The sequence below is a fragment of the Anoplolepis gracilipes genome, chromosome 11, assembly GCF_047496725.1.
Source record: "Anoplolepis gracilipes chromosome 11, ASM4749672v1, whole genome shotgun sequence".
Lineage (NCBI taxonomy): Eukaryota > Metazoa > Arthropoda > Insecta > Hymenoptera > Formicidae > Anoplolepis > Anoplolepis gracilipes.
The window spans coordinates 4593823-4618689 of NC_132980.1; the positions used below are offsets into that span (position 1 = coordinate 4593823).

Sequence of the window (24867 nt, forward strand, 5' to 3'; positions counted from 1 at the left end):
TGACCTGATTTATTTAAAAACAATGACTCGTATAAAAATATCCAGTCTCGGCAAAGTAAATAAAATTTATCTCTCAATGCAATCTCAACTTACATATAGATAATCTTATAGCGAAGTTATATACAATGTTTTACGTTTTTTTAATAGTATTATTAAATCATTTATTTAGTATCCTTTATAATTTCATTAAACAGTATGTCTAGTATTCTCTATAGTTTTAGTAAACAGGACGTCTACTCAAATCTTATAAGCAAATTTCCTGATTTTTCAGGTATTTTTATTCAAAATTTTAGATAAAGAAAATAATTTAAAGATCTTTTATTGCAACTTTCTCTAAAATAAAATTTTTTTATTGCATACGTTTTTTAATATTTTTCACTCGTACAAAGGAAAAGAATAAAGTTTTTTAAATTTCAAATTAGATTTGTAAAATGTAAAAAATGTAAACATTTTTTACTTGCACGTACATAACAGTTTCATTTTTAGCACTAACAAATTAGAATAAAAAGTACGTTTTGTATATTCAATATTTTATTAATACACTGAATATGAACAATATATATATATATATAAACAAAAGTAGATTTATGTATATTTATAATATATTTTATTATATATTTAAATATATTTATAATATATTTTAAACAAATAATTCACTTGACTGCCGGTTGTTTACAATGAAGGAAAATTATCAAAGGAAATATAAAAAAAAAATTTTCCGATTTCAATAAATTTCAGAAAATTCCTGATTTTTCCAAATATGAAAAAAAATCCCGAGAATTTCAGGTTTTTTTAGAGTAGACACTCTGCTGAAATATATGTGACAAATATTTCTCTTTTAAAATCTGCTACACACAATTTTGCAAGTTATGTAGGAGAATATGGACTTAGGATTATCTTTTTCTCGAAGTAGAAAGAAATCAAATTATAATGTTTGCAATACGTTGTTTTTATTTGTTATTAAAGTTTTTCGAGGTGTATTAGAGTTTTATAATAATCAATAGTGATATCTCTTTGCGCAAGTATTTCATATAATAGCTACCATTTCTCTAATTTATACATAAAGTGCTTGGTATCTTTTGAGAATATGAGAAATCAGAGTATCGACATCTAGACTATAATATCACAATAATTAACTGCAATGTATGTTATTTCAGCTTTACAATAGCAGCAATCATAGAAAATAGATACAGAGATACTAATTAGTTTTAACTGTTATTAAGTATTGGAATATATTCTTGGACTTACCTATGAACGAAAATATAAAAAATTGTCCCTTATTACTAATGTGCTCGTGGGAAGTGAGTGCCTTATTATATAAATCACACGAGCATATTCTTGGCATACAAGCACGATTTTTTTTTGTTTTTGTATTTTTTTTTTCATTAATTTTATCATGGTATTTGCACCATCCAACTTAGATACTCAGCTAAAGCTCAAGTAATTTTCTACAATAATGACACAGTTTTGAACAAAGTTTGCCCAATACGCTCATTTTACAATTGATCCCAATACTATTATCAGTATCAAAGATTCGTCGCGATACTAACAAATAGGATATTTTTAAAAGGGTATTAACGAACTCCACTTTTCGAATGCGCTATGAGCCACTGTAACGTAATATCAATATTGTCTTTTTCTTTACACGAAATACTGTAGCAACAAATCTCGCGATCTTGAATCGCAGATAAATTCCTAAAACATATATCATACATCACATATACATATCCATAAATGTACTCGCAGAGTATGTTAATGCACAACTCACATTCTTTCTATGAGTCCATTCTCATCCAACGCATGAGGTAGATCCCTTTTATTGCCCAAAACCAATACTGGTATCCCAGACAATTGTGGTTTATCCAACAAATTGTGCAATTCGTTACGGCTTGCCTCGATTTTTTCTGAATCTGCTGCATCCACCATATAAACTATAGCATTTACTCCTCTGCAATATCTTTCCCACATAGATCTAAACCTTGGTTGACCACCAATATCCCACACTTTTATAGTGACATTGCCTTTAGTTATTTTACGCATATTAAAGCCTACAGTCGGTATCATATCTTCGCTAAATTGCCCCGACTAAATATAGAAAAGAGAAAAATTATTTTCATTTGTTGTTCAAATTTAGAGAATAATAACACACACACACACACACACACACACACACACACACACACACACACACACACACACACACACACACACACACACACACACACACACACACACACACACACACACACATACACACACACACACACACACACATACACACACACACACACACACATATATAACTATTATTAATTTTGATAATATATAATGATTGTTATACTTGTAACATAATTCTAATTGAGTGTTAAGTATAAGTATTATATTATTAAGTATATTCAAATTATGCAAATTAAATATTTTTTTATTTATTAACTTGTAGAAAAAATTAATTATTAGCAATATGAAATTTATTTATTGATAAGAACAAATTTCAATAAAAATTATTTACATTTTTATCATATCATCACTATAAAAAAGATAAAATAATAGAGAGTAATACAGAAAAAAAAGGGGAAAAAAGTAAAATGTAAGAAAAAAGATGCGAGAAGAAAAAATGAAAAATAAGCAGTGACAATTTAATAATTATTATTGTCAAGCAGAGGATTAAGTCGCTTGACACATGAAGGGCGTATGCGAAGACGATTTACATTAACAGCGATGGAGTTATTCCAAAGGGGTTATTGAATATAACCCCTAATATATAAAAGACGTTGACTTAACAATTTTCTTGATTTTCACTCGTTTGATTTTGATTGACATGAACGGCAAACGAGAATTCTAGTACCCTGACATCCTTGTCTTTGTGGGAGATAAATAGAAGAAATCCATGACTCACGTACCGCTATGACATTCACGAAGGTAGTTTTGCCACTGTATTGCAGACCGACAAGAGTGAGTTCCATTTCTTCCTTCCAGAAGAGAGACTTGAACCAGTCCAAGATCCGATTAATAAGGGCCAACATGTTGAATTCCGTGCGATTAAATCCAGCTCCGTTGGAAGAGGTTAAAATGGAAACTTCCTTCAAAATACTACCGCTCGGACCTTTTGACGTTTAGCTCTCGCTATTTCCGCCGTCCCTCTCGCAGACTACGTTTGACGTTAGTCACCGATGAAGACACTATTGAAGACCGATGGTCCTACGAAAGTTAGTGCACAGTATATACAGTAGTGTAACTCTCTGTCGACACCAGTGTTACCAACTACTCATTATTAAAAAGCGCCAAAATCACTTTTTAAAATCGCCTAAATCACAGCTCCATAAAGTTAGTCGAACCACTTTGATTTTTTTATAATTAAAATTAACTAATCGTTTGGTAATCGTTTGGTGATGATTGGTAGTCCAATTAAAACGTTTGGTGGTTTATCGGTTTTTTTTAATTAAATAATTAAAATTTCGATGTACAGTTAGCTGAACACATTTTTCGTCCAATCGAGTTGAAAAAGAGCTTATTCGATGCAGAATCGTTAGGTGGTCACGAATAAATTCTTTACAACGTTTGGTGGTCCATAGTTTATCCAATAAATGAAAAAAATCATTTGCGGTAAAATGACGACGATGACTGTAAAATTAGCCGGACCAATACTTTATTTATTAAGCAATTTTGTTCAAATTAGTCATACATGATAGAAAATTTGGTGGTGATTGGTAGTTCAATTAAAACGTTTGGTGGTTAATTATTAGATTATCACGATTCCAAATTCTTTTAGACTGATTCACACTTTGGCAGGAAACCAAAAAGCAGACAAGCAAAAGCCAATCAAAACTCGCGTTGGTGGTAAGTTTACTAGATAATAAATTTGGTGTTAATAAACTTACCACCAACGTAAGTTTTGTTTGTCTGCTTTCTGGTTTTCTGCCAAAGTGTGAATCAGTCTTAAAAGAATTTGGAATCGTGATAATCTAATAATTAACCACCAAACGTTTTAATTGGACTACCAATCACCACTAAACGATTTTCTATCATGTAAGACCAATTTGAACAAAATTGCTTAATAAATAAAGTATTGGTCCGGCTAATTTTACAGTCATCGTCGTCATTTTACCGCAAATGATTTTTTTCATTTATTGGATAAACTATGGACCACCAAACGTTGTAAAGAATTTATTCGTGACCACCTAACGATTCTGCATCGAATAAGCTCTTTTTCAACTCGATTGAACGAAAAATGTGTTCAGCTAACTGTACATCGAAATTTTAATTATTTAATTAAAAAAAACCGATAAACCACCAAACGTTTTAATTGGACTACCAATCATCACCAAACGATTACCAAACAATTAGTTAATTTTAATTATAAAAAAATCAAAGTGATTCAACTAACTTTATGGAGCTCGAAATACAGTGTGGAACGAGTACAAATAATCTCTTTATTTCATCAGTGTGACCAAGATTTCCCTTAAGCCCTCTCTTTCTAAATTCACCGCAGTTTCTTCCTAGCTCGCTCGACTACCCTTAAGGTGTCTTTTCATGCTGACGCTCGACGCTTATTTTCAGCGTCAAAAGATATCACGTGACCAAAAATAAAAATACCAATTCGTCAATTTTGATCACGTGATCTGTTTTGACGCCAAAATGAGCGTCGAGCGTCATCATGAAAAGGCACCTTTATCCTACGACCCTCTTATGCTACGAATAGAGTCTTAGCTACGAAACCTCTTATCCTACGACAAAAAATCCTCTTATACTACGACCGCGAAAGGGGAATTATACCCCCACTCTCAAATTTTTGTCGTAGGATCAGAGATCGTAGGATAGGACGGGATCCGATAGCGCACAATGCTAATTGGCCAATGAACAATTAAACCTTCTGATTGGCTAACCGTGCTGGTTACCCTAGACATCAGTCAATATGTGTGGTTGTGTGCTATCGGAAGCCTCCCGTAGAATAAGAGGTCTGACTGTACTTTGTAATCTAGTGACTTTATAGGACCTAAAACAGAGGGTATCTCTAGATATTAAAAGTTCTATGAGTAAATATATTAAGATGGAATTTAGTGATTTAGTATACGTCTGACATTTACGTCTCGTAAGAGAAATTTTTGGCAAATAAAAAAAAAAAAAAATAATTTTCGAAAGTAATCGACATATTTCAACATAGCAATAACAGCTGCTCTCCCCAAAATGTCACATCAGACAGGAATTAAAGGTAATTATATGCTTGCAATACATGGATGCATCTCTATGGCAAAGATTGATTGCAATAAATTACGTTTATACGAAGAATCTTAAATGTCATCGTTAACAATGTTGTAATAAGATTGATTTGTTTTTTCAGCCAATGATGCGTTGAAAAAATTGTTTGCGAAATGTCGTGACGGAAAAATACGAGTACTGAAGATTTCGATAGAAAATGGTAAGTTTTTTGTTGAAGTATGGAATTTGTATTTAAATATACCACTATAGTTTAAGATTTCATACTTCAAGAGATTTGGAGAAATTAAAAGGCACAGATAATATGTATATAATTATAATAATATATATAGGTATATAATTTTTTTTTTTATACTTATTTTATTTTCTTTCTCAGAACAATTGACTCCGATGTCTAGTTCTAAGCCAATAAACAAGTGGCAAGATGATTACGATAAAATGGTCAAACCATTAATTGTGGAGAACCAGCCAGCTTATATTCTTTATAGATTGGATACTAAATCACCAGATTCTGGTTACGATTGGTTATTGATATCCTGGTCACCTGATACCGCACCTGTGAGACAAAAAATGCTTTATGCCTCTACTAAAGCTACGTTGAAGCAAGAATTCGGTACATCTTCGATAAAGGAAGAACTTCACGGCACCGTTCCGGAAGATATCACACTAGATGGTTATCACAAGCATAAGAGAAACGATACGGTGCCTGTACCATTGACAATGGCGGAGGAAGAATTGGCTGAATTAAAAAAGACTACTGCGACTACAGACTACAGCGTGGAAACAAGACATCAAACATTAAGTGGCGTAGCGTTTCCGGTAACGGATGATGCCAAGCAGGCTATCATAGAACTGGCTAAGGGAATTCACGAATATGTCCAATTAAAAATTGAATTGGATGAAGAGAAGATACATTTAGTAACAGCTTGTGATATTTCATTAGACAAATTACCTACTAAAATTCCATCCGACGCTGCTAGATATCATCTTTATAATTTTAAACATACTCATGAAGGAGATTACACAGAAAGCATAGGTAGGTAATGATAAATGATAAATATAGTAGTTTTATATATATATATGCTTCAACATAGTAAAGATAATTTTTACATTTTTTTCTTTTAGTTTTTATATATAGCATGCCGGGATATAGTTGCAGTATTAAAGAAAGAATGTTATATTCATCATGCAAAGGACCTCTTCTTGATCTTATCCAATCTCTAGGAGTAACCATAACAAAAAAGGTCAGTATATTTAATTCCTTGACAATTTATTTTTTTATTTATTTTTATATTCTTTCATATTTTACATAAACATCTTTTTTTATTATATATTATTTATTTAAATTTGAAGATAATTTTGCAATTAAATGGAGATACTTTTATGAAATAATAAAAAGCTTAAAACTTTAATTATGTGTTACAAAAAGTCACTCAAATGTCATATGTATGTGTTTTATGATACGGAACTATTCTTAGATCATAAAATATATATATGTGACTTTTTGGTAATATTAATCAAACTTTTAAGCTTATTATTTCAAGAGCACACACACATACCCATACAGGGAGAGAAAGAATATCCCAAATTTCTTGTGACACTTAATGGCAAACTCCTGAAATCATTTGGAGATGAAAATTCCTACACCAAAAACTATAATTTTTAAATAGAAAATGTTTAATTGAGATATTTAAAATTAAAATTGATTAATTATTAATAATTATAATTATAATTTTATATATAATATGTATTGAGATTGATTTTTAAATTTGTTTTATAACTGATCTATTACGAGAATAATAGTTAAAAATAAAAATAAAAATCTTATAGGATTTTATTGATGTTAAATTCGAACTGTTGTCACCTGAAATTTGTATATGAATAATACATAGACACGTACACACACTATGTACACACATATGTATGTCATATTTTTGTATTTAAATTGAGAAAATGTATGTGTACATATATATATATATATATATATGTACGTATGTACACAATATTCTCTTTCTTAATTTGAATATAAAACATTTAGAGCTTACAGGGTTGGGAAAGTTACTTTGTAAAAGTAACTTGTTATCTCATTACTTGTTATCAATTTTTAAAAATAACTCGTTATCGTTATTATCAGTACTCAAATAATAACGAGCCGTGACAATTTTCGCGTTACTTTTTTATGTTAATACAAGATTAAGCTAAATGCACTTAAAATTTACATTTTTAAATATTATTAAAATATAATAAAATTTTGATAGTGATATCGCTATTCATATAATAATTTTGATAATAATAATTTTATATAAAAAAAATATTAATTTTAAATAAAAAAACTTTAAAAAAGTTGTAAAAAAACTTTAAAAAATTTTTAAATAAATAAAAAGAAAAAAATTTTCCTTTAATAGATTTGTAAATATGGCAGAGTGTTTACTTCTTAGAAAAGCATGAAAAATCTAGAATTTATAGAAATTTTTTTTATATCTAAAAAAATCAAGGAATTTTCATGAAATTTTATTAGGACTCAAAGAATGTCTTAACAAATTTTAATAATTTTTTTCTTATATGTAAACAGCAAGCCCAGTTAATTATGTATTTAAAATATATTCTAAATATATATCTATCTATTTATATATGCAATCTTAACAAAATATTGAATATACAGTAAAAAATCGCTTTCTTTACATGTTTAATCTTAACCAATCATCGAATTATCTGTTTAATTAAATCTTTTTTTTACAAAAGTAGAGAGAAATGAAATGCTAAAAAGAATTTTCACTAGTTTTTATATAATGTTATATTTCAATATCTCTTGGTTAATACACTTACATATTTCTTTGCATGAAAATTATACCGAATAAATTCTCGAAAAAGTAATTGTTAAAAACCTTGTAAAAATAATTATTAAAAAATTACTCTCGTTTCTGAAAAACGTAACAAAGCTACTTTTTCTATTACAAGTAACGTGTTACCACTCAACCCTGAGAGCTAATATATATAGGTATCTGTCCTCTTAAAATTAAATATGCTTTAAATGAAAATCTTGTGCTATGCTATGCTTATAATAATCTTCAATAATTATTATAATATACATACTTGGCCTATATAATACTTGCTTTTCTAAAGCATCATGCAACAATATTGCACACTATTATTTATTATTTTTTTAATATAATATTTGAAGTATTTTTCACATGTATACATATGTGTATATATATATATATATATATATAACTGCCATCTTTGTATTATATAAATGCAATACCAGTTGGAAGTAAATAGTGGGGAAGAGTTAACAGATATGTTAGAAGATCCTCCAAGCATAAAAGACACAGCTGCAATAACTCCTGCAACTCCATCAACACCTTGTGCTCCTACTCAGTTCATACCAGAGAAAAAATCAAAACAGAAACGATCTTGTGTTTTAAGCTAAAACTGGCCTAAAAGCATTTGTCTCTACCATTATTATTGCTTCTGCTAATTGAAGTGTTTGTGATGTTTTGCACAACAAATATCTTCCTTCATAAATTCCAAAATTGTAGTATATAGATAATATTGTGACATTAACGAATCATTTAAAATAAAATAATGGGTTTCCAGTGTTTCCAATATTAGAGCAAATTACAATTACAATATATGTTGCAAACTAATTTAGAGGCAGTAGAAAGCGCGCATTATATAAAAGGATATTAATCTCAGTGTTGTTAATCAACATTTAGAATTAATTTATGTGTCAAAGTAAATATGTAAATCTATTTAATGAAATAGAATGGACTAAATAGTGTATTTTTCTAAATTATAAAAGCAAAAAAGTCAGACATGTGAAAGGCTCTTGGTTGCGAAACATCATTATATTTATATAATAATTTAATATGTGAGATGCCTATTACAATATCTTATATACGAGTTGTTTTAAAGATATACTATATATGAAATTATTCATTTATATGAGAAACAGTGCTGAGATGGAGTAAAATCATTTTGTTTGACATTAAAAGCTAAGCCTCATTTTTCGGATTTTATATTTGACATATAAGCACTATATGTGATACGACGAGTAAATGAAATGCGAATGTAATTTAATTAATATGTATATATAGAGAATTTAACAATTTACATTCTACTCATATATAGTTCCTCTATTTCCTATTTTATATATACTTTATACACACGTGTGATTCCTATATTTTATATATATATTTCAAAGAAATGGTAAAAATATTTATAAATATTTATTATAAATATTGTGTGCTGTCTGAGTTCTCAACAACTTCTATTACATTAAAGATAAAAAATATAGCATTGCCATAAAAAAAATAAAATTAACTTTGAAATCTCCTCAACACACTTCCATCTACGTACAAAAAAAATTGATACCATATATAATGTCACTTTCCAAACTGAACAATTTTTTCGTATATTTAATTGATTACGAAATAATCATATATATTCACTCAGATATATTGCATAAACAAACATATATACATTCCAAAAAATATATATGTGTATATGTATGAAACTACGTTATATTGTGAGTCCCGAATTAGTTCCTAGTCTTATTAAAAGTGATATCATTTTAAGTATTTTTTATAAGTGGAATTTGAAGGCTTAGCTTTTAAACTCATTCAAATAATGATGTAGGATTTAGTAATGCAATATTTTTAATATTGATCTGTAGTAATTTGCGTATAATATGTGATGGGTAGAGAGTTGGGAAAAATTCCGTATTTGTTCTAAATAGAAATAAAAAAGAAGAGAAAGAGGTAGAGCTAAAGCCATTCACCTAACTTCTCTACATACGTATTTTCAATTATGATAATAATGTAGTGGACAGTGATAAATACGCGAGCGTCACATTAACGTAAATATATATATATATTTTTTTTGCACATTATAATTTTAGCTATGAAATAGTGATAATACTAGTTATTTTACATATAAAATTTTATATCATGTTCTATAATAAATGCTATAAGATATTAGATTTTTAGACACAAATATGCGTATGAAATAAGACTGATTTGAGACGAGTCCTATCAGCTGTTAACGTATGTTAAATATTTACATTTAACTGTAAGATCTTGCAAGATTTTTATTAAATCCTTTCATTTATGTAAAAAAAAATGTCAAAAAATCTTTATATTTTTAAAGTATTTATTATTTTTAAATGTCTATGTCTCTAAAGTATTTTTTTAAACATATAAAGGTGTATGTAATTTACAGCAGATAGGACTAAAATTTGATAACCAGCAACAAAGTATACAAGAGGCATTCTATTTTTTGTGATCTGTATTTTTTTAATACCTGTAGCTTTTTATAAACTTTAAATATTTTAGTCTAAAATATAGAAAAAAAATAAAAAAATAAAAATAGTTAGGTCTACTTGTGCTGTGAAGATAATTTGTGTGTGAGTTAAATTCTTGTAATTTTTTTCTCTTTTGTGCAGAATTACATGTTTCTTATATTGTATAGATAGACAAATATAATGTATTTCTTTTTCTTTATATATATGATTTTAGAGAAATTTTTTACCTTTAATAAATAAAAATTGTAACATTTATAATAGTTTAAAGCCACGGAAGAGGAAATAAAAGAATATTTGGCTCACACATTCGCTATAGATATAATTAATTCTTATACCATATATACTAAGACTTAGTTATAAACAGTGTTCTGTATTACAAGATCATGCACACTGTTGTCTAGTATATTTTAATTAAATATCATACCAGGCCTATTCTGTAATTCTTTAATTTTATCTTAGCTCTGATTTATCTTCTCAGTTATGATTATATAGATTTGTTAAAGTCAAGAAAATTGTATATCTTGTCAATATCAAATATACTGGAAATAATAAAGCATTATGCAATTTAAACTCACAATTTGGTGTTTCTCTTTATATTACATTCAGTATTATACACACGCACACACACACAACTATATATATATATATACATACACATATATATATATTTATACCAGGTACACATACAATGTATGTAATTGCTAAGGACCATTTATAGGTACGTATGTTGCAATTATGTAACTAAAAACTCTTTTCACGATACCTTAAATGGTGATTACTTAAGATTTAAAAGCATGTCTGTTATAGAGCTTACAGAATAGGCCTGTTACATATGACATATATATAATCTTTTATTATATACATTCTATATAAAGTTACGGTTTTCATTATTAAAATGTGTTGATTGTATAGCTTGAAATAACTGACGGAAAGGAACTTACCGAGGAATTTTTTCAAGAGGAATTGCACCCAAAAATCAGTTTACATCAGCCAAAATTCGCTAAACCCAAGGGGCCACCAAACAGAGGTGCTAAACGTATAACCAAGGTTCAGGAAATAGCATCTTCTGATTAAATAAAATTAAAGTAATTAAATTATGAAATTTATATCAAAATAAAAGCAGAATAGTATTTTCAAATGTACTTTCTTGCGCATCCATTATTGAAATATGTATGCATAAAATTTGTTTACATTCGTTTTTCAATGAAGAATATTAATAATTTGTTAATTAGTTAAAACAATTTAACTTTTTTAAATTTAATTTCTTTAAATTTATATTTTGGCCTATTCTGTAAATATACTTAAAAAATATATAATTATTTATTCTACTATTTAATTTCTATTTAAATTCTTATATGATATAAAAGATTTATCAAACTTATTGTGTATGATAAAATTATTTTTTACATGTTTGCTAAAACATGATTTTGAATAATTTTGCCATCTTGCAAAACTTTGATTACCGACGTAGCGAATAATAAAGATACATATATGTACAAGCTTATAGACAAATAATAAAGACACGTATATATCTATGTACAAGGTTTATTTAAATAATAAATTTATACTTTAAAATCTTCAATATTTTCTTTTTGTTGAATTAAGCGTACTTGTCGATTTTTTTCGTATAACTGCTTTATTTCTGGTAATTCAGTACTCATACTTTCCTTTATCTTTTTATTCACAGACCTATAATTATTAAATATATAAAATATATCAGTAATGAGAGATAAAATAGATGATAATATAAACAATACTTATAATTTCTATATATAATGTGTAACAAAATATTGAATTACATTATAATAATATACTAATATAATTATATTATTGTATATATATATATATATATATATATATATATATATATATATAATATAATATTATTATATATATTATATATAATATACTTATATATATATTATTTCTTAAAAAAAAATTAAGTTATAAAATGAATATTTTTGTACTTACTCATCTCTTGAATTTATCCATTGTTGTTGTGCTTCTAGCACTTCATCTATTGTTACTCCTGCTAATTTAAGAATAAGAAGTGACGCACCACCACATAATCCACCTAATATACCACCAAGCCCACAGCCAACAAGTCCTCCTCGAAGCCCTAAATTCATTTTAAATAATAATCCTGTTACAGAACCACCAAACATGTAATTTTCTATTGCTAATTTTCCTCGATATGCCGTTGTGCATGTTGTTATAGTGCTGTAAAAGAATATGTCTTCAACTCATGGTGAATTCTCTTATATAATTTTTTTTTTTTTTTAGGTCAGGTAGAAATTGTACTCTTACCTAAATATACAACAAAAAAGTCCAAGCTTTGCTCCCATTCTTACACCTTTCCTTATGAAATTTACGGAAACTGCCTGTTGAAGATGCCACTTTGCATCAAAGTGACTTATAAACTTTGTCGCTTCATTATTTGAGATAAAATTATCTACAGTATTTTTAGTTGCACTCATACCACCTAACACTATGCCAACTACGCTACCTGATAACGTTACATTTATGATAGATGACAATTCCTTTGTGAACAAACCATCTTGACTGTAAAATTATAACAATTAATTGTACTATCAATTTAATATCTACAAATAAACAATTTGTTGATATAAAATAAATATACTTTAGACGAAATATATCTTTTACTCTGTCCCAACCCAATTTGTCTTCCAGTGGTTCTAACATACCACTGACAGGTTTATCAAAATTGTTAATATTTTTATCAAATGGAAAGATGCCCATTAGTATTGGACCTCTAGCTAATAGACTTAAGCGCATCATTTTCTGGTACATTTTAAGAATTTAATTACATGTGTACATGTAAATGTTAATAAATCTGCAACAAAATTAAAAGTATAAACATTTATATATACATTAAAAAATTATAAGAATCGCAATGGAATAAATTTAAGATTTTTATATAATTGTTTTACCAATAACCTTCATCTATGAAATCATCATCCAAATAAGAGATATAGACTATGACTTAAAACGAGATTGAAAAATATTTATATACAGATGTAAACTTTTATAAATACATATACTGTAATATCATGAAGTAGATACTTCTTGTGTTATATTCGTGAACATTTCGTCTTTCGTCTGATATCAGTCAACAGGGTTGCATTCGAGAACTAACCTCGTGCGTTCAAAGTGTCATTGGCTGCGTTCAGCAGAAATAGCAAATCAGCAAGCGCTTAGTGATTCTTTATTGTGATTGGTTGCTGCACTTAAATCTTCGTTGGATCTCTAAGTATATCTCTAGTATATCTCTAGTATATCTAAATAAAACATAACCTTCAAAACATTAAATTCTTGTTATTATATTAATAACAATTATTAACCAATGAAATGTTATCCCATAATTTCGCGCTGTTGTTGTTATGCCACAGGCCTGGTAATGCATCATAATTTTATTTCACTATTTTTTTTTAGAATTAATAATTGTGCAAAATAATACGCACATGTATCTCTCTGACAACAGCAGCAGACGATGCTAATAAGCGTCAAAAAAATGGACACTCAAGATGGCGGCTTCCGTCAGCGATTTGGCCATATATGTAATACTACTATATTGTTAACACTTATAAGAGAAAAAGAGAAAAAAGATACGCTAAAAAGAGACAAGTATAGCAGGAATTTCTGCTGTGCTGCGCATGCGTGACGTTTATAGAGGCGTGGCTTATTATACGCGGCTTGTTCGAGAGATATGAATAGGCACATATATATATATATATATATATTAGCACATGCGCACATCGCACAATATTCCTTGCTAGAGCGAGACACGAAGTGTTGTCCGCACCGTAATGTTGGCTACAGTTTTTCGACTTCCGTTAGCAATATAGTAGTATTACATATATGGATTTGGCTATACTTGTCTCTTTTTAGCGTATCTTTTTTCTCTTTTCCTCTTATGAGTGTTAACAATATAGTAGTATTACATATATAGCCAAATCGCTGACGGAAGCCGCCATCTTGAGTGTCCACTTTTTTGACGCTTAGGGTGAAATCACATGGTGCGGAATAGAAGTAAGGAATAGCAAATGCGTCATAGAAACAACCAATCAGAGCTCAAGTAGACACTGCGGCAAAACTGTGATTGGCTGTTTCTATGACGCATTCTCTATTCCGTACTTCTATTCCGTACCATGTGATTTCAGCCTTATTAGCATCGTCTGCTGCTGTTGTCAGAGAGACACATGTGCGTATTATTTTGCACAATTATTAATTCTAAAAAAAATGAAATAAAATTATAATGCATTGTCAGGCTTGTGGCATAACAACAACAGCGCGAAATTATGGGATAACATTTCATCGGTTAATAATTGCTATTAATATAATAACAAGAATTTAATGTTTTGAAGGTTATGTTTTATTTAGATATACTATTTAAAGAACAGTAAACAATGTGTTAAAATTTCAATATTATTAATATATATTATTTTATTTGTTGCATATTAAAATTATATATTTCAATTTAATCTTATTGAGTTGATTTTATTAAAAATATAAAGTATGTATATTCCATATTTATATTTAAAACTTTGTTCTTCCAGCATCTCCGAAAAACCATTCAATTTTGGCGCCCATCAGCAGCCATTTTGAGTGTCCACTTTTATGCTGGTATATATAGGCATTTCCGTCCGTTTAGCTCGAGCCGTATGCTCTCTCCTGTTTCTTTTTACTCTTTGATTTTAGCTCCGTAAAGTTAGCCTAACCACTTTGATTTTTTTATAATTAAAATTAACTAATCGTTTGAAAATCGTGTGGAGATGATCGGAAGTCTAATTAAAACGTTTGGAGGTTCATTGTTTTTTTTTAATTAAATAATTAAAATTTCGATGTAAAGTTTGCCGAACATTTTTATTTCTCGTCCAATCGAGTTAAACAAAAGTTTATTCGATGCAGAATCGTTAGGTGGTCACAAATAAATTCTTTACAACGTTTGGAGGTCCATAGTTTATCCGAAAAATGAAAAAAATCATGTGCGGTAAAATTCCAAATTCTTTTAAGGCTGATTCACACTTTGGCAGAAAAACAGAAAGCAGATAGCAAAAGCCAATCAAAACTTGCGTTGGCAATTGGCTGTTAAGTAAAGGTACATGTTTATGGTGTCGCTCGTCGCTCATTTTTGACGTCAAAACAGATCACGTGATCAAAATTGACGAATTGGTATTTTTATTTTTGGTCATGTGATGTCTTTTGTCGCTGAATATGAGCGACGCGCGACACCATGAACACGTACCTTAAAGAATTTCTAATGTTTTTATATGATAATATGATTGCGATCCAGGAGACACGTCAGATGTCTCAAAACATTTGATTGATTAATCAAATGTTTTGAGACATCTAACGTGTCTCCTGGATCGCAATCATATTATCATATAAAAACATTAGAAATTCTTTACTCAACACCTAATTGCCAACGCGAGTTTTGATTGGCTTTTGCTGTCTGCTTTCTATTTTTCTGCTAAAGTGTGAATCAGCCTTAAAAGAATTAGGAATTTTACCGCACATGATTTTTTTCATTTTTCGGATAAACTATGGACCTCCAAACGTTGTAAAGAATTTATTCGTGACCACCTAACGATTCTGCATCGAATAAACTCTTGTTTAACTCGATTGGACGAAAAATAAAAATGTTCGGCAAACTTTACATCAAAATTTTAATTATTTAATTAAAAAAAAACGATAAACCTCCAAACGTTTTAATTAGACTTCCGATCATTTCCACACGATTTCTAAACGATTAGTTAATTTTAATTATAAAAAAATCAAAGTGGTTTGGCTAACTTTACGGACCTTTTGATTTTGCCAGAGTTAGCGGCATAGACTTCTATATACAACTAGACTGCTAACTCCGGCAAAGTACACTCGGCGTCAGGTATGCCTTAAACACGAATTTATGCACATATCAGACACACATGCGTATGTAAAATTGTAAAATATATAATTGTGTTGACATGTACATAAATTCGTGTTTTAAGGCATACTTGACGCCGAGTGTACATATATAACACCGAAAAATATGTATAAACTTATGCGCATGCGTCATCATTAGTAGAATGACAGTCACGCTGATTGGTTGAATTTAAAGCAATGTCACTCACACACGAGTTTTCTATAGTAGCCATATTATATATCTATCCCCTCCTTTTCTCTATCCTACTAATGTTGTACATATTTTTCGGGGTCACTTTTTAGGTCTAATATATAAGGAAGTTAGCAGTCTAGTTATAGTATAGAAGTCTGTGATTAGCGGTCTAGTTATATATAGAAGTCTGTAGTTCTCGGCCCCCTCCCGTGCTCTATATCTAATATCTCTATGGTTTTTGGGGAGATTGAAATTTGACCAATTAAGACAAAGTAATTTTAGTTCCCTTTGTTCTGATTAGTCAAATTCTAATCTTTGCCAATATCTCGTCAGTAGCATTGTGTAATTTGATAATACCGACATTTCTTAGTTAAGTATTTTTTTACTTTTAGACATTTAAAACAGAGGGCGCTGAATCTCGTCGTCGTTTAGAATTTCGGTTGTGTGTCTACAGGTCTACAGTTTTTACATATTTATGGAATTCAATGTCAGTGGTTATGCGATGCGCTTTATGCGTGTCACTAGTTACTAGTTACTATCCGTGTAGTTATTATTCATTGTAATGACAGTTTTCTGATGATGTCCCATTCCAGGTTTATCGTGATGATAAACATAAAAACATGAAAGGAAGGTTTCGTACGTCCAAATTTCAATACACTTCTCACCCGAGTGATTAATAAAGGTAAATCATCGAATTGAAATGTTGTTTCCATTAAATAGATAACCATTATCTTGCGCAGAGTAGAGAATCATTTCTATTGTGGTAAATTATTTTTAAAGTAAAAAATTTCAGATTTATATATTTTTGTTGTGCGTATAAATAAATAGATCAATGCTGTTCACAGTTTATCAAATTTATTTATTAGACATATATATACACATTCAGGTTTTCACAATGTGTCGGATACTTAAAAATTGATATATTAAATTATATTAAATTAATAATTGCGTTAATTTTTAATTATTAATTATTAATTATTATTTTATTAGTTAATATGTTAAAAGATATCAAATTTTTTTTACATTTATGAATATATAAGTATTCCTAATTTAGGTAACATGAATTTAAATAATAACAAAGTAATCATAATTTTTAATATTAGATATTTACTCCAGAATTTGTGTAGAAAATTAAATAAATATATATATATATAAAGTATATTAAATAGATTTTTTTCTATTATTTCAATGAAAATATAAGATGCTAATAACAACTTGTAATTCAACAGCCGGAAGGAAAATAATACCATCATGGAAGAAAATGAAGCATACAATGTTACAAGTTCATCTTTTTTCGGATTTGAACCAGCCTTTTGGAATTATTCTGATCATGTCATCCTGGATGATCTTAAAATGGACAGCAACTTTATATGGTTGCTATGTTCATTGGTATCCGCTATATCCTGGATAGTTTATATTGCTTATTACAATAGCAGAGTGGCTGGTTACATATTAACAAAATTATTAAATCGATTTGTTATTAGAGATGGATATGTCAAAGTTGGTAAGGACATATATAATGGATGTTGACTTATTTGTTTCAAAGTACTTTTATTTTATTTTCTTTTTGCTTTGCAGGTTCCTTTACACTAAGTGCTTTAAGTGGAAAAATAATGTTTAGGGATATAGTTTACATTACAATGGACTATAGCTTTAGAATCCAGGATGGTTGGCTTATATTTAGGTGGTGGAGAAGTTACGTCCCCAAAGATGTATCAGAAGGTAAACATTCTCTCTTCAACGTATCTAATATAATCTAACGATAGAAAAGTAAAATATATAATTAAAATTTTCTATATATTTACAGATCTTTCACACTCAGATACACGGTTGTCAGTTATGTTGAATGGGTTTGAATTACATGTCTACAATCGCTGTCAACTTTACACACAATTGGAAAAATCTTTTGGTCTTACGCCGCAAATGTTCCCCGATGAAGAAGCTCACAATATAAACATGGATGATCGGGACGGGGAGTCTATAAATAATGCAGCTAATGAAGCTCGTCATTCGCAAATTAATGCAATGGATGTATCTCGTCACGTGGATAACATTAGAAAGAAGGAAGCTCATGTAATCGCGCGTACTTGGAGAGATCTGATACCAGTTATTAAATTAGATATTTGCACAGTTAAGTAACAGCAATGGCATTTTTTTCTACCTTGCCTTGATTCTATTTTGTACCTTTAATCAAGTGAGCACGACACCTTTTTAAAATATTGTAATATATGTATATGTGTTTGTGTTTCTCTAGGGAAGGCTGGTATTTGGTAATCGTTTGGTACCAACTACGTTATCTATAACTGTGGAGGAAGCGCATTTTGTATATTCTACTAAACCAGCGGCATCTAGGCACGATCATTTTATGCACTTCACCAAGTGTAAGGCAGAGAATTTCAAAGTTATTTTAGCCCCAAGCCCGAAATACACTGGGATGGTTGATGATCCACCCAGATACATGGGAGAAGGTTTCGTTGTTTTAAGTTCGAACAATATGGAGGTTTATTATTATATGGACGAACCCGGCGTTGTACCAGAACATCCCGAAATGATACAATTAGTGAACGGAGATATAGTTGAGGCGATGCCTCCCATATGGGGTATTGATATTAAGTGTGGAAAGGGCACGGATTTCAGTTACGGTCCGTGGGCCGACAGGCAACGGGAGCACCTATTTAAATTCTTTTTTCCCAACAATTACCAGTCGTTGAAGGTTACAAAATCACCTAAGCCAGGTGATAAAAGACAAGTTCAATCATTCGACATTAGATTATCGACGTTGAATGAAGCGACCATCGATATACTTTTCAGTAAAAATAGAGAAACCAATGCAGTTCACGTTAACGTAGGGCCAGGCTCGTACTTGGAAATTACAATGCCATGGATAGTATTACAGGACGGGTATACGACAAAGATAACGGGTCAGCTTCTGCATTTGGAGGCCACGACTAGTCTACAATATCGAAGTCTGGTCGAAAGTGAGACCTTGGAATTTGGAGTAAAGTGTCATTATCCCATCAGGTGGAATGATCATCAAGAGTGGACTCTGAATTTAACTGGATGTAAAGCTACTGCTAACTTAGTCTATTTGCACAAAGACTTTTTTCAAGATATGATTAATGACTGGGCGAGCAAGGCAAGACCCGACATTCTACATTTTGTTCCGTACACTTGGAAATTTAATTTACTTCTGAAGGAATTTGAAGTAATTACAGTCTGTAATGAATACAATTGGATCGATTGTTCGTCCCAGAACCAAGAGAATGCGCACATTGCTTTCTGCGGAGAATTTTTTGATCTGTCGTTTGATCTTCCATTTGTAGACTTTCTGCCTGTTACAATACCCTTACGTTTCTGGATTCAAGGAGAAAGTGTTGATCTGTCGTTCTATTTACCGGAGGTTAATACCAATCGTGTTATTTTATTGGCGCTAGATAAGAATGCGAAGATCATGACGCGTGATGGATCCCATAAGCATTTGCACGAATTGAACAGGGGCAAGAAATGGAGGAACTTTTGTCAAAAGGAATCCGGCTGGGTCGATTGTTGGTCTGTACCAATCGTAGCGTTGAGTATCAATTATATCTATCACTTATGTCCACCTTTGGGTCCTACTCCGCAAGCCAATATAACAACTCCAGAAAAGGAAGAGATTCTTTTGTCTCCTATGCGAATTCCGAAATGTAGAAAATCACCGGGTTTGCAGTGGGCGAGGAGCGGTGCGCAAAAGTTTGATCCGCAATCTATAACGCCTGATAAAGTTAGTGTGGAACTTGAAATTGGACCGTCTGTATTAATTTTGTACGGCTCCTTGCTAAAGAACTTTATGCACCTGAAAGAAAACTTGTTTGGAGATTATCAAACTTTTACCGACATGCAACAAAGTAGAGCTAATGCGACACCAATCAACGCGGAAAGAGGCAAGGATAAGGATGTACAAAACAGCAGTGTCGAGGCATCCGTGGAAGATGAGGAATTAAAATCCAAGCCGTTTGATCCGAGGGATTACAGACCCTTAGAAGTGACCGTCGGTGTTACCATGCACGATATTCAAGCCCATTTAATTAAGAATTGTAATGAAAGCGACCCGTCGTGTCCGATTATAATCTTGGAACGCTTCGGATTCGAAATGAGAAAGAGTTACAGGGAAACGCAGCTACAGTTATTACTCTCTCCCGCCATTGCTCTGCTTACGGATAACGTGACGAGATCGAGCAAGGAACACCATTTAAACCAAGGACACTTGATGCTGAGCGCGCTGCAAGTCAGAGGGCATGCCATGTTTAGCAACGAGGGAAGGAGCTTGGATCAGGAGACGTTGGAGTACGCGTGGTTGATCGAAGTGCAACTGGGCAAATTAAGCGGCAAGATCACCTCTCCTCAATTACATCACTTTGTTACGTCATTGGAAACCTTTTTGTTGATGGCGAAGAATACCGAGAACAGTCTACGTCCACCCAATTTACCGTTTCATTGTCACCACGGTCTGCCTCCATTACAATGTCCAGAGAGTGATGTTGATAAACATTATAGGTATATTTTTATTCTACCTTTAGTCTATATATAATAAAATAAAAATTTGTCAACTATTATATTTTATTATATCATATATGTATTTATTATTAATATTATATATTATATATTTTATTATATTGTTATATTATTAATATATTATATATTAATATATTAATAAATTATATTATTAATATATTATATATTAATATATTAATATATTATATATTAATATATTAATATAGTAATATATTATATATTATATATTAATATATTAATATTATATATTTTTATATTTTAATATCATATTTTATCATCGAGTTAAATTTTAATGTGTTTAGATGTCCGAGTTCCGAGGATATAAAATATCGAATGACCAGATTATCTATAGATGCTGTTGATTTATATCTACAAGAAGCAAGTACGGCCGTACAATTTTGGGTATCTCCGATTCGTGTTGCCACTTGTAATCTTCACGGGCATCAAGTAAAATCGGGCATCACCGCTGTTTTACCTACAATATCGATTCGGCAGTTTGTATCCGCAGCAGATTACTTTGCGAATACAAGTAATACTAATACAACAGGCAGTGGAAGATCTCATAATAATGCAAGCAGTCGGATGTCAGGTATTTTTCGTATGTATCTGTGATTATGAATCTAAATTAAATGTGTAAACGTAAATATATTTTAATTTTTAATTAATAAGAAAAGTTTAATACCTTTTGTTCCTATACACATATAATATAGGCGACGGATCAGATATATGGCTTGAGGTGGGATCGATATCTCTGGGCCCGGTTATTTTAGAAGCCGCAATTTCTCTCCCAGCTCCGGAGCACAATTTACACTTAGTACAAAATAAATATCTAAAGATGCACGACGAGATGACAAAACGCTTGTGGTTTTTGTGGCTGCAAGAGAGTGGAGTAAAGGGGACTAAGTGCGGCTGTATAGGAGGCTGTGTATTCTTTGGTAATAATCGAAATGGATCAAGATTTTTCAAGCCGAGCTATCAAGATCTTCAAGATGGTATCAATATCGCCGCCTACAGGTGGATATCTGTTGCGTTTGCTGTATCAAAGATATTTGGAATTAAAAACTTAATATAATATTCTCTGTTTTAATATAAATTATATATAATAATTATATATAAATATTAATATATGCTAATTTTATATATATATATATATATATATTTATAATATATATATATATATTGTTATATATTATATTATATATATTTATAATATATATATATATATATATATATTTATAAATATATTAATATATATTTATTTAATATAAATTATAATATTTTCTGTTTATACGTATATAATCTATCTTTATTATGTTTTCAGAATTCATGAGCCTGGTAAAGAAAAAGGATTTGGACAATCTATTTTACACGATAGACAATTGGTATTTCATACACCGCCGTACAGTTTGCAAGATATATCGTTGCAAGACATATATCATCCTACGACAGGATTGAAAATACCGCTTAATCAAGATGGTTCGCAAATTACGAAGAAAGGCGGCGAACGTCCGAAGTCTGTGACTGATCATAATAAAGAAGAAAATAGTAGTAAATTAAACGTTGCGTCTGCAAGTCCCTTGATACCTGGTGGTGACAGGAAACCACTGGACAGAAGATTTTCTTATACATCAATGCGGTAATCTTTATGATTTGTAGTAGTAGTCTTTTTTAATTATTTAAATATTTTCTAAAAATATATATATTTTGTTTTCTTTCTGATATCATAAGATTTAATCTCTAGACAATTTTATTTTATTCAATTATTAATAATAAAAGAATTCAAAGTTCAGATATTTTGTACAACAGAACTAGATGCATTTTTTTTGTTAATTATATCGCTAATAAAGATGATGTAATGTTTTCTCATAGTGATTTCTGGAGGAAATTAAAAAAAAAAAAAATAAAAATTGATATAAAAGATAAACATATAAAAGTATCATAATAAAAGTTGTCGGAAAAGATATAATTAATTGGAAATATCTTTATTTGTGGAAAATATATTTACAACGGCGTTAGAAATCCTTTTCCTTTGTTACAGTGGACCAAATGTGAAGGACGTACCATATTCTCGTTTGATCGACGCTAGTCCGGTAACACAACTACCTCAAAAATTGGATTCCGATTCTAAACTGAATGTAGAGCGAAGTAAATCCATCTTGAATGTACCAGAGATCGAAACTGCGCCTAAGAGTAGCGTGTCCGATTCCAAATTGGCTGTAGACTACTTCACCGCAACAGAAAATATAGAAACATTCGAATCCACGAGCAGCCCACAATCTTTACCTGTGGTTCCAACTGAATTTAATATCTCTGCATCTACATGCTTAACTGGAAAAGATGAACGTGAAGGAGTGAACGTATCAGATTCTCATCATTCATTATATGCGAGGACAAGCTCGGAAGAGCGATTGAAGCAGGAGGTAAAAGATTTCGCAAATTTTTTAAATACTGTACTTTATTATTTACCATATTTTGTATGTTTCAAAGGTACAACGTACGATATCCATGTCATCGGAAAACCACTCGGAAGCATTTTATTCGGCTGATGAAGATATGAGCCACGGCTTAAGCGGAAGTAGAACGTCGAGTTTACGTCAATCCATCGTTGGCTCTGGTTGTGTCTTAAATCGCAATGACAGTATGAAGAAAAAATTCTCGTCAGACCTGTCTATCGTCGAGAGCTCGACCAATGTGAATCACTCAGTGGCGGAGAAGGCGCATACGTTGGAGAGAGCGAAAACGCAGATATTAAATACAAAGAGAAGCCCTAGGATCAACAGAAACGCTAGTTTTCAAAATGAAATTGATCAAACTGAAAACGGTCGCGGTATACAAGACTCTTCGGACAGCCACTCGGTGTCATCTACTAGTTTTATCTCTGCTGTATCGTCGCAAGAAGATGTCACGCTTGTGAACTTACATATGCAAGTGAACAAGCCGATTGTAGACTCACCGTTATTGATGTCCAGTTACGTCAGCCATTTGACACAGGTACTTTTGTTGTTGACGCGAACTCATTTAATTTATCTTTTTTTTTAATAATTAATATATTATACAAATTATACGTACATATATTTTTTATACTATATACATACTATATACTATTATATATTATATATTACATATTACATAGTAATATATTATACATATATTACATAGTAAATAGTATATATTCTATTTATACTACATAGTATATAGAATAAATATAGTATATATATATAGTATAGATTATTTATAATATAAATTATATAATATGTAATGTACTATATTCATACTATATAGTATATAGTATAAATTTATTCTATTTTCTTTTAAATAATTAATTTTTAATAATTTAAATATATTTTAATAATTTACTATATATATGTGTATATATATAGTATATTAATAGTATATATAGTATATAGTATATTATTAAAAATTAATTATTTAAAAGAAAATAGGATAAATTTATACTATATATTATTTACTATGTAGTATATAATATAGTATATAGTATAGTATATGTATAAAGTATATAGTATAGTACAAAATAATATATATAAAATATAGTAAAAAATAATATATGTTTATATAATATATATAAAATGAACAGTTAATATATTCTACATTTAATAATATATTTGATATACAGAATATGCTTTATAACAATAATCTACATAAAGTCTAAGCATAGAACAAAATT

General features: G+C 30.0%; 4 protein-coding genes across 17 annotated transcripts in view; 2 read left to right on the forward strand and 2 right to left on the reverse strand.

The window, feature by feature from the left end:
* Positions 1-925: 925 nt before the first annotated feature.
* Arl8 (ADP-ribosylation factor-like protein 8) lies at positions 926-3200 on the reverse strand. The gene is made up of 3 exons (XM_072902832.1): positions 2901-3200; positions 1769-2085; positions 926-1695 (listed from the first exon to the last, which is right to left on the reverse strand). Exons 1-3 carry the CDS (start codon positions 3021-3023, stop codon positions 1575-1577), a joined length of 561 nt encoding a protein of 186 aa, XP_072758933.1. The 5' UTR covers positions 3024-3200; the 3' UTR covers positions 926-1574.
* Positions 3201-5023: 1823 nt separating this feature from the next.
* On the forward strand, positions 5024-12098 carry Twf (twinfilin actin binding protein). 2 transcript variants are annotated; one of them, XM_072902827.1, is made up of 5 exons: positions 5024-5209; positions 5339-5416; positions 5591-6250; positions 6340-6458; positions 8480-9695. In XM_072902827.1, the coding sequence occupies exons 1-5, from the start codon at positions 5185-5187 to the stop codon at positions 8642-8644; spliced, it is 1047 nt and encodes a 348-aa protein (XP_072758928.1). In that variant the 5' UTR covers positions 5024-5184; the 3' UTR covers positions 8645-9695. The 2 variants fall into 2 exon arrangements, with proteins under 2 accessions (XP_072758928.1, XP_072758929.1); XM_072902828.1 differs by lacking the exon at positions 8480-9695 and adding an exon at positions 11429-12098 and having other exon boundaries at positions 5025-5209.
* Positions 12046-14010, reverse strand: 140up (complex I assembly factor TIMMDC1, mitochondrial). 3 transcript variants are annotated; one of them, XM_072902831.1, is made up of 5 exons: positions 13674-14010; positions 13158-13370; positions 12824-13078; positions 12488-12736; positions 12046-12205 (listed from the first exon to the last, which is right to left on the reverse strand). In XM_072902831.1, exons 2-5 carry the CDS (start codon positions 13325-13327, stop codon positions 12079-12081), a joined length of 801 nt encoding a protein of 266 aa, XP_072758932.1. In that variant the 5' UTR covers positions 13328-13370; positions 13674-14010; the 3' UTR covers positions 12046-12078. The 3 variants fall into 3 exon arrangements, with proteins under 3 accessions (XP_072758932.1, XP_072758931.1, XP_072758930.1); XM_072902830.1 differs by lacking the exon at positions 13674-14010 and adding an exon at positions 13475-13637; XM_072902829.1 differs by lacking the exon at positions 13674-14010 and adding an exon at positions 13468-13637.
* Positions 14011-17131: 3121 nt separating this feature from the next.
* The window catches only part of Tweek (transmembrane protein KIAA1109 homolog tweek), a 30316-nt gene continuing 22580 nt past the window's right edge, over positions 17132-24867 (forward strand). For 8 of the 11 annotated variants that reach the window (XM_072901658.1, XM_072901663.1, XM_072901661.1 and 5 more), the window contains exons 1-10: positions 17132-17313; positions 17861-18135; positions 18210-18353; positions 18439-18761; positions 18886-21164; positions 21485-21780; positions 21893-22196; positions 22504-22818; positions 23221-23602; positions 23670-24173. In XM_072901658.1, the coding sequence (XP_072757759.1) occupies positions 17883-18135; positions 18210-18353; positions 18439-18761; positions 18886-21164; positions 21485-21780; positions 21893-22196; positions 22504-22818; positions 23221-23602; positions 23670-24173 (4800 nt within the window). In that variant the 5' untranslated portion in view covers positions 17132-17313; positions 17861-17882. The remainder of the gene's footprint in view (positions 17314-17860; positions 18136-18209; positions 18354-18438; positions 18762-18885; positions 21165-21484; positions 21781-21892; positions 22197-22503; positions 22819-23220; positions 23603-23669; positions 24174-24867) is intronic. The other 3 variants (XM_072901659.1, XM_072901662.1, XM_072901669.1) reach the window with 1 other exon arrangement.

Excerpts from the sequence above, each read along its gene's own strand:
- Arl8 (XM_072902832.1), bottom strand. The coding sequence starts at position 3,023 with ATGTTGGCCCTTATTAATCGGATCTTGGACTGGTTCAAGTCTCTCTTC. Across the intron at positions 2,086-2,900 it reads CCTTCGTGAATGTCATAGCG|TCGGGGCAATTTAGCGAAGA; the intron begins GTACGTGAGTCA and ends TTCTATATTTAG. Across the intron at positions 1,696-1,768 it reads AATGGACTCATAGAAAGAAT|GAATTTATCTGCGATTCAAG; the intron begins GTGAGTTGTGCA and ends TATATGTTTTAG.
- Twf (XM_072902827.1), top strand. The coding sequence starts at position 5,185 with ATGTCACATCAGACAGGAATTAAAG. Across the intron at positions 5,417-5,590 it reads GAAGATTTCGATAGAAAATG|AACAATTGACTCCGATGTCT; the intron begins GTAAGTTTTTTG and ends TTTCTTTCTCAG. Across the intron at positions 6,459-8,479 it reads GAGTAACCATAACAAAAAAG|TTGGAAGTAAATAGTGGGGA; the intron begins GTCAGTATATTT and ends ATGCAATACCAG.
- 140up (XM_072902831.1), bottom strand. The coding sequence starts at position 13,327 with ATGTACCAGAAAATGATGCGCTTAAGTCTATTAGCTAGAGGTCCAATA. Across the intron at positions 13,079-13,157 it reads AAAGATATATTTCGTCTAAA|TCAAGATGGTTTGTTCACAA; the intron begins GTATATTTATTT and ends ATAATTTTACAG. Across the intron at positions 12,737-12,823 it reads CTTTTTTGTTGTATATTTAG|CACTATAACAACATGCACAA; the intron begins GTAAGAGTACAA and ends ATTCTTTTACAG.